This window comes from Grus americana, chromosome 7 (genome assembly GCF_028858705.1).
Source record: "Grus americana isolate bGruAme1 chromosome 7, bGruAme1.mat, whole genome shotgun sequence".
NCBI classification, from domain to species: Eukaryota; Metazoa; Chordata; class Aves; order Gruiformes; family Gruidae; genus Grus; species Grus americana.
The window spans coordinates 19,689,366-19,700,960 of NC_072858.1; the positions used below are offsets into that span (position 1 = coordinate 19,689,366).

The 11,595-nt window shown below is 40.4% G+C and overlaps 1 protein-coding gene across 1 annotated transcript; it reads left to right on the top strand.

The window, feature by feature from the left end:
* Positions 1-526: 526 nt before the first annotated feature.
* On the top strand, positions 527-11,158 carry ACTA2 (actin alpha 2, smooth muscle). Its single transcript, XM_054832127.1, has 9 exons — positions 527-646; positions 3,223-3,394; positions 5,100-5,228; positions 6,597-6,707; positions 7,194-7,278; positions 7,366-7,527; positions 7,763-7,954; positions 8,916-9,097; positions 9,708-11,158. Exons 2-9 carry the CDS (start codon positions 3,266-3,268, stop codon positions 9,849-9,851), a joined length of 1,134 nt encoding a protein of 377 aa, XP_054688102.1. The 5' UTR covers positions 527-646; positions 3,223-3,265; the 3' UTR covers positions 9,852-11,158.
* Positions 11,159-11,595: the final 437 nt, after the last annotated feature.

Here is an 11,595-nt window from a genome sequence, read left to right on the forward strand (position 1 = left end):
TCACCGTGAACCCTATACAACAGCAGGTACTTTTTTCACTACCCTTAAGCCTGTGGGCAGTATTTAGCATACAAGCAAAACACGGAGCTTTTAAAGAGACCTTGTAGCAAAATTCAGCAACTGTGTAGCTTGCCAGAAATATGTTCATTGTTTTTGTCAAAATATTTAATGAAAGCAAAGTGTTTCTTTAAAAATGCCTTCCCTATTACAAATGATTGCTCTTTCCATTTATCTCTCTGCCTCTTGGATGTTACTATGGAGGCCTGGACCTCTCTTGTGTGAACACATGCTCCTCCTGCCAGAGGGTATCTATTGCGGGCACACTCCATCTTGCTGTATTTTAGCAGCTCTCCTGAAGTTTTAAAGTGTTTATCTTACACAGCTGAAAGTCTCCTCCTGTTTCATGAGCTCTACACTGGAATGCAGTGGAAGAGACCCAGGGCCTGTGGCCACCCAGATTAGAGGTTTTTGTAATAAGGTCCCTATATGGTTTTGTTAGAGACTTCAGCTCTGTCTCTGTCTGTCTCTGCTCCTTGTTTGGGAGGCTGGTGGGAGGAGAAGAACCGAAGAGGCTATATAACCTCAGAGCTTTCCGATACAGAGTGCACCATCCCAGAGCAGCTATCCCCAGCCAAGCACTGTCAGGGTAAGTGGCACTGAACCAGTAGCGTGATTTACAGATTGCTGGAGGACTTCAGTTAAATAATGTCCAATGGAGGTTATTCAGGATGATGTACTGCTGTGCTGTAGTTTGCTTAAGCAAACTTACTTATTAGAATTGAACTGATAAAATGCTTGTAATATCTATATTGAGTTGTCTTTATTTTCTAGCACTTCTGAAAGGGAAATAAAAGTTCTACCTGATGATTTTCCTGATTCCACCAGCACTCCAGCAATAGCATGAAGACATTCTGCGTAATGCCATGGCTGGAATTATAGCTTTTTTAATTTTTAAATGAAACCATGTGACCCTGCGGTGTTAGTTTTGTACAGAACAGAGTTCCTGAAGGGGTGAATTTGCTCACTGTGTAGTAGGGTTTCTCAGCAGGTGCTGTTCGCTTGGTGTAAGGTGAGGTGTTTTGGGGAATGTGACTGTAAGAAGAGCTGGAAGTATGCAAAATAGCAATGTCTAATAGGATACAATGAGGAGTGTGTATTTGTCCTTGTCTCTATGTATATAAATCTACTGTTCTGTAAAATGCCAAACATTTTGTTAAGGAACAGGCTCCACACAGTATTTCTTGTGGGGCGGGAGTTCTTGTAGTAGATTGTTGTGGAGATTGGTGAGTGATTGGTTATCTTTAGATGTAAAGCAGGTAGAAGAGAGGCTAAATACTGTCTTAATTTCTTGGGAGAAAAATTTTCTTTCTTCCACAGTGCTGAGTGACATTTGCTATTGTAAGATCTTAGTACTGCATGCCGTGGCAGTCCTGAGCTGTAACTCACTGGCTGGTGGCAGAGAGCCCTGTCTGAAATCATTAAGCTTTGATTTTTCAACTTTTGGTGCTTTATTACTAAATATGGTTTTCATTTAGAGTCCACTAAGCTCAGAAATGTAGCCTTTCCTACCCGCTTCTTTCCCCTCCCCCAAGTGATTTTTGGCATTGCATTAGCAGCATGGGTTTGAGTGAACCCCCTGACCTTGAACTCTGTTCCAAAAACAGATGGTTGAAAAGCCTATTTCCTAATTAGGAAATGGTTTGTCCAAACCAGTCTGTTCATTCATGTTAGATAACAATTGTACTCCATTCAGTAAATGTTTGACTATAAAGGGCCTATTTTCCCAGGAGTTTAATAAATACAAAAATTGCAACCTACTTTCCTTTCCCAATAATAATGATAAAATATCTGAATACCTCCAGTTAGGATTTTCCTACCCTTGTCTTCTCCTGGGAGCTACGCTCAAGCAGCCTGCAGGAGCGGGGCTGCAGCATGTCTCATGGCTGCCTGGCTAGGGAGAGACAGAGGATCTCGAGTGAAGGATTTAAGAGAACTGTCTGTGCTTGTTCCATCCGATGTGGAGGCTAAACAGATTGTGGGCTCCTTTGCTCATCAGCTGTGGCTCTTGCTGACCCCATTCCCACTTCGTCCTGCGTTTCCAGTTCTCCTGTGGCAGAAGGTTTTGGAGACTGTGTGCGGAGCCAGCTGGTCTGTGGATGACAGCTGTCTCCTTTAGCTGCTAACACGCTGCAATTTGTTGAACTCTGCGTGGAAGCCCAGGCTCAGAGCTAGCCAAGTGATTCCCTACCTATAAATTGCAAGCAAAGAGTTCTTCTCGAGTCCTGGTATTCAGTGCTTGTTTCTGTAATTGACTTTAATGCCTTCAAAGCATTTTTATTACCCATATTATCTTCCTGTTGCCAGAGGAGGAAAACAGTTTCTTTTTACTGAGACAAGGAGCCAACATAAATTACTCTGCCACTCTACAAATGCAGTTTATTAGCTCTTTTGAAATGTTGATAGACCATATGCTATGGCCTGTTTTTAAAATGCATACTGTCCCTGACTTAATTTTAAAGGTGAGTTATTTTTTCTGAGTGACTAGGGGAGGGCTGGAAAAGGCTTCCCCCCCCCCCCTTTTTTTTTAATTGGGAACATTTATTCTCTTTTAAAAGGTTAAATGTAAACTTGATTGGCCATCTTGGCCCAGTGGGTAAACATCTGCATCAGGAAAGCACCACTGGTACATGACTAGCATTTAATGTGGAAGCCCAAGACTGGATGGGGAAGACTGAAGTGCTCTTACCTTTGATAGCTTTCCAGTTGTGTCAGGACTTTGCCAGGGTGATAGAAAAGTGGGGGAAGTTGTGCTGAATCCGATGCAAAGGGATCTTTGTTTTTGCAGCTGTCAGTCCAGCATTCTCTTTTATCTCCCACTCACCCCTAGCTGTGGAGTTCTGTGACCAAATTTAGATAAACATTTGCTACTCCCTGATCTGTCTGCCCATGACACAGGACTAGAAGTCTTCTCTGGAATCTCCCGGATAATCTCTAGTGCATATGGCCCTCCGGCAGACGTGGTTGAAACCTCTCACATTTTGAAAAGGAAGCCCGTTCCCGTGTATGGCCCCACAGGTCTCGTGATTGCCAAACCGGGGCCATACCTCTCTTTGCTGGTGCTGGTTGCTTTCATACAGTTGTCCCTGTCTTCAAGGGTGGATCTGCTACCCGAGTACGGTTTGTTGTTTGGGGTTTTTTAATTATTTTCTGCTGTTTTTGTAGGGCCATTTTCCGTCTGGAGGGCCTGAGGACATTGACATAGAAGATGTGCGAGGAAGAGGACAGCACTGCCCTTGTTTGTGACAATGGGTCAGGGCTCTGTAAAGCTGGCTTCGCTGGGGACGATGCTCCAAGAGCAGTTTTCCCTTCCATTGTGGGTCGTCCCAGGCACCAGGTGATGAACTGTTTTGGTTATTCCACACTGGGCTTGTAGAAGGCTTTGCTGCGCCGTCCCCAGCCCTCCACCCCAGAGCCACCTTCTCCTGTGTTTGGGACTAGCCCAGCCCTGGGTGATCTGTGTAACGCCGCATTTCCAGGCAAAATGAGTCCAGCAGTGTACTCACCTGAGTCGAAGCAGGTCTCTTGCCTTGGGAGAGAAGTTCTAAAATTTTTCACTCCCTTATATGCTCTCTTCTCCCTGTCCCTTAATTTTGGATTACCCAAAGAACTTGGTGAGTAAAGCTAGTTTAAAAAAACCCCACAAAAGCCCAATGCAGAAGTATCTGGAAATTTTGACTGTCCTAGAAGCTGATGATAGGTCATGTGTGGAAAACTAAAGGAGGAAGAGGAAGTTTTCAGTCAGCTTCCTATTAACCTTCCTGACCTTATTCATTTAGTTGTATCACGAATGGGCACCTGTCTTGGGTTGAGTTTCTTTAGCTTCAAGGTTTACGTTTGAGTATATGATGCATTCCAGTCGATTTTAATAGTTTGCAATACATATATTATCTGAGCTGTTAAATATAGAGAGTTTCTGAGCCAGATCATCATTAGCATGAATTAGAGCAGCTTGGGTAGGTCATGACAAACTAATCTTCCTAATGAATAGATCCACCTAATTGCTTCTATGCCATCTAAGGACCTGGTGAAATGGGAAGAAGTAAACTGGTTGTAAGATGCAGCACTTTATATACCCAGCAAATACATTTTAAGCTTTTCAGGGCAGAAGAAATGTGTGCCTAATTGAGGCCTCTGGGCATTAACATAATTGGAAAAAAATGCCAGCTTCTTTAGATAGTGGGAATGGTATTAATTGCTCAAAAGCAAGACATACAGCCACAGTGGAAACAAATACAGCAGATTTCTAGGGCATTTCTTTCCTGATCATGTATCATGGATAGCATTAGTGGCCTGAAGGAAGGATCATCCCATCATAAATTGAAAATCCAGCTTGCTTGTTTCTAAGACAGGGCAGTTAGAGATGCCAAGGTTTGGAGTGTGTAATGACTAAGTTCTGATGAGAGTATTATGCATTCAAGGTATCCTACTATATGTTATATTTTATCCCAGTATTTCTAATTTTAACACAGAGATTACTGTATATCTACAGTAGTTTCCAGCTCCTGGTCCACAGACCATTTCTACAGGATCCGTGAAAATACCTACAGAGAAGCCTGCACCAGCAGATTTAAATTGTCTGTGTCTAATGGCAATATTATAGTGTTCAAAAAGAAGATTTAAAAATGTTGATATTTAAGTTTTGGGAGGTGTAAAGTGTGTATTTCTCCATCTTGCCCCTTAGATGGCACAACATCACTTTCTGCTTTTACTCTACTTCATTATAGTTCAGCAGACAGTTCATCCCTAAATAATAACAAACATTAAAACAAACCTGTTTTTCCAGTTTATCTTGATGAATTTAACATTATACTTGTGCCATTTACTTAAACTATAGTGGAAACATGAACTCCAGAGGTTTAAGTGAACTAAACATTTAATTTTGGAAATTAAAAAGCAATGAGTATTTCTCCATTCATTAGTACTTGTAAAGTATTTTGTAACTAGTATCACTGGTAACTGGATTTATTTCACAGCTAATGTTCTATTTACTTTGTGATGCCTCTCCTTGAGAGACTAACTCCATTTGTGTTATTTTATAGGGTGTGATGGTTGGTATGGGTCAAAAAGACAGCTACGTAGGTGATGAGGCTCAAAGCAAGAGAGGAATCCTGACCTTGAAATACCCCATAGAACATGGCATCATTACAAACTGGGATGACATGGAGAAGGTATTTCAGCTTTCAAAAGTTGATGTGCATTGCTGGTAAACAAAAATACTTGAACCAAACGTTTACAGAATACTCCCTAAATTTTAGATGAAAGCATCATGCTATCAATTATGGTTTGGTGGAAAGGTTGTTAACAACAAGAATTAACTTGCATCTAAAGCTGATGTATCACTAGGAGTACATCAAAATAGTTAGGAGGAGTTCTTTTACTCCAGTATGATCTGTACATCTTTGCATTAGCAAAGGAGGGGGAAGAAAGGAGAAAAAAAAGAAAAAAGAAAAAAAAAAAGGAAGAAAAGGAATATCCTCAATTTGCTAGTAAAGAAATGGAACTTAAGAAGGTATCTGTTTCTGCAAAAATGCAAAGCATGTATGTAATTTTGATATGAAGGGCACTGTTTACACACATATTTTTTAATGCTCAAAAGATTAACAATATTGCAGTGGAATGCATCTATTTCAGAGCCAGTACTTGGATGAAAGGCTTCCAGAACCATGTTTACAGTGGTAGTCTGTACGGTTGATGATAAAATTTCTAAGATGGTATTTGTATTTAATATTGTGCTGTGGAAATAGGGCTATTTGGAACACTTGGGACATCACAACACACTGGAAGTGTGTGGAGCCACACAGGACTTACTGACTCTGATAGTATTGTATGTTTTACTTGGAAAGACAGCAAAACGTTTCAGATGCCTAACCTATCAACCAGTCTCTAATCACCACCAGCTTGAAAACAGGCTTAGAAAAAGCTTTTTGACCTTTAGAAAGTCTCTGGTGGTTTTACTTCTTATTGGTGTATTAACTTCCTCATTGCTGTCCACTTGGCCTCACATTTTTACAGCTGGTAGGAATCAGCCATGAGGAGGCAATAAACACAAGTTGACTTTCAGCCTCACAAACCATTTGCCTTTATTTCTTTTTATGAATCCTTGCACTAGTCTCTCCAAACCAAAAGATGAAACTGTTTCCAAGAGACCCATTATCTATTGAGCTCTAGGTCTGCGTATGTTCTAGAGTTGTTCTGGAACTGTTTAACTTTCAATCATTATTGAAACTGCATTGCTGAAACCAAGTCTGTCTTGCTCTGTCTCTTCTACTGTAAGAATAACGTATTTATTCTCATTAACTTATGTGTCCTTAAAAGAAGTGATATATTACTAGCAGTAAAACCTGAGGATAGCAGTTTTCTTTCTCCAGTTACTTTGGTAATCTCTATGAAGGCAATAAGAACAACTGCATGAGAAATGTTACTAGCCTGTCTCTAGGGCTGTAAGCAGAGTGCTGGAGCACAATACCTGTCTGGAAGTGATTCTGGGCTGCTGGTTGATAGTGTTTCTTTCCTTTGGCTTCTCCTATTGTTCTCAGATCTGGCATCACTCTTTCTATAATGAGCTCCGTGTTGCACCTGAAGAACACCCAACTCTATTGACTGAAGCACCACTGAATCCCAAAGCAAATAGAGAGAAAATGACCCAGGTAAGCTCATGCCGAAGCTATGGAATAATTCCAAGTTTGTGAATTCAACAGGGTGTGAACTTTATCATTTCAGTTAATCATGCTGTCCAGTAGTCTATCTCTCTTAGTTATGGAAGATAGAAAGTGCATAGTGACCACCTGTCATATTTGGATATTATTACATTTACTTTAGAAAGTCAATGTATCTGCTTTGAATGTGAGTACTTCAGAAGCTTTATGTCATCTTAATCTGTTTTTATGCCCAGACCTATTACAAATTATCTTCAATATGTGCATGTGTCTATACTCATGTTAAAGATATAGGCCAGGTACAGGGAGATGTCTTACAGGACAAATATTTTTTGATTCAGATTTTGTATCTTCCTTCCTTGTTATTACCAACCATCAAGAAATATGAAAATCTTGTCTTCTCCCTCTCTTTCAGTATATTGCTTCAACTAAGCTAAAACCCCTAGTGTTAAGGCAATTATTTTAATTGCATTTCAGATTATGTTTGAGACTTTCAATGTGCCAGCCATGTATGTAGCTATTCAAGCCGTTCTGTCCCTCTATGCTTCTGGACGTACCACAGGTAGGCCTCTGGGGAACATGGCACAGGCATGTGAAATAGTTGTGTTGATGTGCACCTAGGAATGAATTGTATGTTATCTCCTCAAAGGGATTGTGCTTGATTCTGGGGATGGTGTCACCCACAATGTGCCAATTTATGAAGGCTATGCCTTGCCGCACGCCATCATGCGTCTGGACCTGGCTGGCCGTGACCTGACAGACTACCTCATGAAAATCCTGACGGAACGTGGCTACTCCTTTGTGACCACTGGTAAGGGCATGCTGCTGACTGAAGAGGAGAGTTCTTTAATCTGTAGCTTTTCTAGCGGCCTTAGAAGGTGTAGTAGTGCTTCTGCAGTTGATTAGACACAAGAAGGAATCTAACCGGAAAGTCTCCTGTGAGACTAGCAGAGGATTTGTTTAAAAAATGGAGGGGGGGAAGGAATGAAAGAGGACAACCTGCCAACATGTCTGGGTCCTTTCTAAAAATTGAATCCTCTTGACAGCGGAGCGTGAAATTGTCCGTGATATCAAGGAGAAGCTGTGTTACGTGGCCCTGGACTTTGAAAATGAGATGGCCACTGCTGCCTCTTCCTCCTCTCTGGAAAAAAGCTATGAGCTTCCTGATGGTCAGGTGATCACCATTGGAAATGAACGCTTCCGCTGCCCAGAGACCCTCTTCCAGCCATCTTTCATTGGTAGGTTGAATGATTGTTCTGCCTTGGGAAACTGCACATAAATATCAAGTCCTTATTATCTTTTGATTGTGTCCCATTCCTAGCTCACTTAGATGTTTACATGAGTATGTCCTAGCGCCCATTATAAAACAATCTTTTAGAACAACACTATTAATATAGTGAGAGGAACTTCATGTCAAACAATAAGGCAAAATGTTTTCCCAAAATAAACCCTAAATGTTTTTTTCCTGCCTTCTGGCATTGGGTCCATGCCATTTTGTGTGTTATGCAGTCGGGTACTAGGAGAAGTGTGGTCGCAAGGTCACTTTTCCAAATAGTGTGAGAATTTTTGTTTGAATGTGCTCGCAGGGAGCGGGTGGTGGTGGTGGGAAGCACTACTTTTATTTTTCAGAGAGACTGCTCCAAATCCTGAATCCATGGCTCATCGCATTTGCAGAGCAAAGCCAACACAAAGCCATGCTAATCAACAGCCACGAAAGCAGACTTGGAAGGAGATCACACAAATCCAGTGTCGGTTCTGCCAATCGGCAGAATTTCAGCTCAGAAACAGATAAAGTAGTTGCATAGTTAGAGGTATTAGGACATATTTTGACTGTTCTGTCTCTAAGCTGGCTTAATTTAAAAGGAAAAAAAATAGAAAAACAAATGATTCCAAGACCATATAAGGAATTCTTAGGACATTTGAGATTTGCCTGCAAAAGCCTAGTGGAAACTTCACTATTCCACACCCCCAGCTTTCTTTTTAAGGACAAGTTGTGTGTGTAAGGGGGAGAGGAGGGCTGTACACCAAGGAACTTCTAAGCAAATAATTTAGGCAGCTGCAGAATGACTTTCCGGATTTCCACAGCTCTGAAGACTGATGTCTTCCAAAGAGAGACTAAAGTTCATGTTGTTAGTTCTGTGTTAACAATTTTAAGTCTCTGTATGGAGTTGCTTCCTCAGTGTTCTGTAACTTCCCCAGGCATGGAGTCTGCTGGCATTCATGAAACCACTTACAACAGCATCATGAAGTGCGACATAGACATCAGGAAGGATCTTTATGCCAACAACGTGCTGTCTGGAGGCACTACAATGTACCCGGGTATTGCAGACAGGATGCAGAAGGAAATAACTGCTCTAGCTCCCAGCACTATGAAGATCAAGGTATGGTGCAATTACGTGTAGACTATTTGAATTGGCATGTACAAAGTCCTCAAAAATCTAGTGAAACATAGCAACGCTTTACAAAGTAAGTGCTTTGTACGTATTTTGAATCATGTCAGGAGGAAATGCTGGTTTTGTCCTTGGCCTACAAGTTCAGAAAAGAAAGAGTCTCTGACAAGCCTATCTTCCTTCTGCTGCTTCAAATCTTCCGTTCCTTGCTTTGCAAACATTTTATCAGCTATGCCAATGAGTGCTCCATAGGTCACTTGTTTTTCCAAGCCCTCCTGGGCTATTATTATATGTTTCCAGAGCAATTATCTCCCCTTTTCTGATATGTAGCCATGAATATGTTGCGCACATAATGCACAACTCTTCCTGGGCAGACTGACTCGGGCAGAGAAATTGAGGAGTTAGTTAGACTCAGACTTTAATAACAACTTTTAAACTTTACTGCTTGCAGCAATGGCTAACTGTAATGCCAGGGATTACACTAGCACATAGATACAGTGGTGGTGTTAATATCAAGTATCACTGCTTTAATATTTTTGTATAACAAATGTATTTTATTCACAGTGGACAGTTGTGCTTAATGCTTTTATTTCCTAAACAGATCATTGCTCCTCCTGAACGTAAGTACTCCGTCTGGATTGGAGGCTCTATTCTTGCCTCCCTGTCTACTTTCCAGCAGATGTGGATCAGTAAACAGGAATATGATGAAGCCGGCCCATCCATCGTTCACCGCAAATGCTTTTAAATTGCTTTATCTTTATACGTTTCCTTAGTGTATTACTGTGAATGTATTCAGGAAAATACATTCTTATAATTTCATTCCATAAATCCTTCATCATAATGACTCTAATTAATTGGATACTATGTATTTTTTTGAATAAATTTTAAATGTTCTATGACATTGCTGCTCCTGGTAAGAAAAAAAAAAAAAAAAGCATTTGTGGAGGGACCATTACAGCTGGTTTGAAGCTCCATCTTGTGACAAGAATTTGTTACTACATTATACTGAGCATAGAAAAAGTGGTACCTTTCGCTCAATTATACCACTGCCAGAAAATGCTCAGCTATCAGGCTGCACGTTGTCAAAGTTGAGCCTCAGTAAACATTTTAGTCTGCAAACAGAACTAGTCTTGATTTTTCCAAAGTTCTGGGCGGTACCAAAGGAGCATAGCATCTGTTTGATACCAGGATGAACATGGGTGCTCTGCTTTGCATCTGCTCTATCCAGAAATATTATCTATCCACATCACTTCTAGTTCATAGCAGTCACGCTGAAAAAGCTAATTTTTTTCAGTGTGTGGCCCAGAGGTATATGATGCGTACTACAACACTTCTGTGTGCATTCTTTAAAGAAACAAAACCTGTTCCTTTGGGAGCATATCTAAACATTAATTTGGATTGAACACATGACTTTCCTATCGTATGCTCTCAGGATGAGTGTAGCCTATTATTTTTATTATTTTTATGTTGTGATTTCTGGCAAGGTCTAAAGGGTAATTAAGCTGGCTTAATACAATTTCTCTTCAGAACTGTGTTTTTTTTGGGGGGGAGGGGTAATGTAATCAAAGTAGATAAAAGATTTTCTTTTTCTGTGACACTTCTGATTCCATTTATAGTCTTAAATACATCAAAACTGATATTCAACTAGAAGTATATGCATAGAAGCTGAAGCCAGTAATTCTGTCTTAAAATTATCTATATGGTCAAAGAATTCACTAAGACAGACCTGGAAAAGGTCAGTTCTAATTAACTTGCTGCAATGTGTATTCATTGGAGTTCAGGATAAAGGATGCTATTTATTTTTGTTACCTATTTTCCTGTCTATACTCAATAGTTTACCTCACTTGCCTGTTACTCGTTATCTTTCAAACTGTAAGCTCTTTGCAACAGCACGTGTTATTTACTATGTCTGCGTAACCCCTGGGTTCCACATCTCGTCCAGCATCTGACTGTTAGCACGTTCCAAACTTTTTTTGTACTAACCTTATTATTTAAAGTATAGGTCAACTAGGTTCTTGGAACAGCTACTAAATAAACTCTTTTAAGAGCAAATAACTTTGTATGGTTCTTACTTCTAACTCTATCTAGATCTTTTTATCCAGCTCCAGATAGAACCAGGGAATCCCTTTCAGGGCAAGAACTTGATTTCAAATAAAAGTTTCTACTAGAGGGTTGCTGGAGAAGACGCATTTCTCTAAGTGACTCTGCTGCATCTCTGCTATTCCATGAGGTGATGAGAGTCAGCTCTCAGGTAACAGACTTGTGTTTTCCTAAGCATTTTTTTGCTTAATAACTTAGCCAAAATTTGAGCTATACAAGGATGGAATGGGGAAAAGGATGGGAAAAAAAAAATCACTTAAACTGATGTATTTGCCTCTATTACATATAATATAAATTCACTGAAGCAGTAGAGGTACATAGCTGCAAGTCACAAAAAGCCAAACACTGTTAAAAATCCCTAATTCTCAGAAAGCACTTAATGCCAAGTG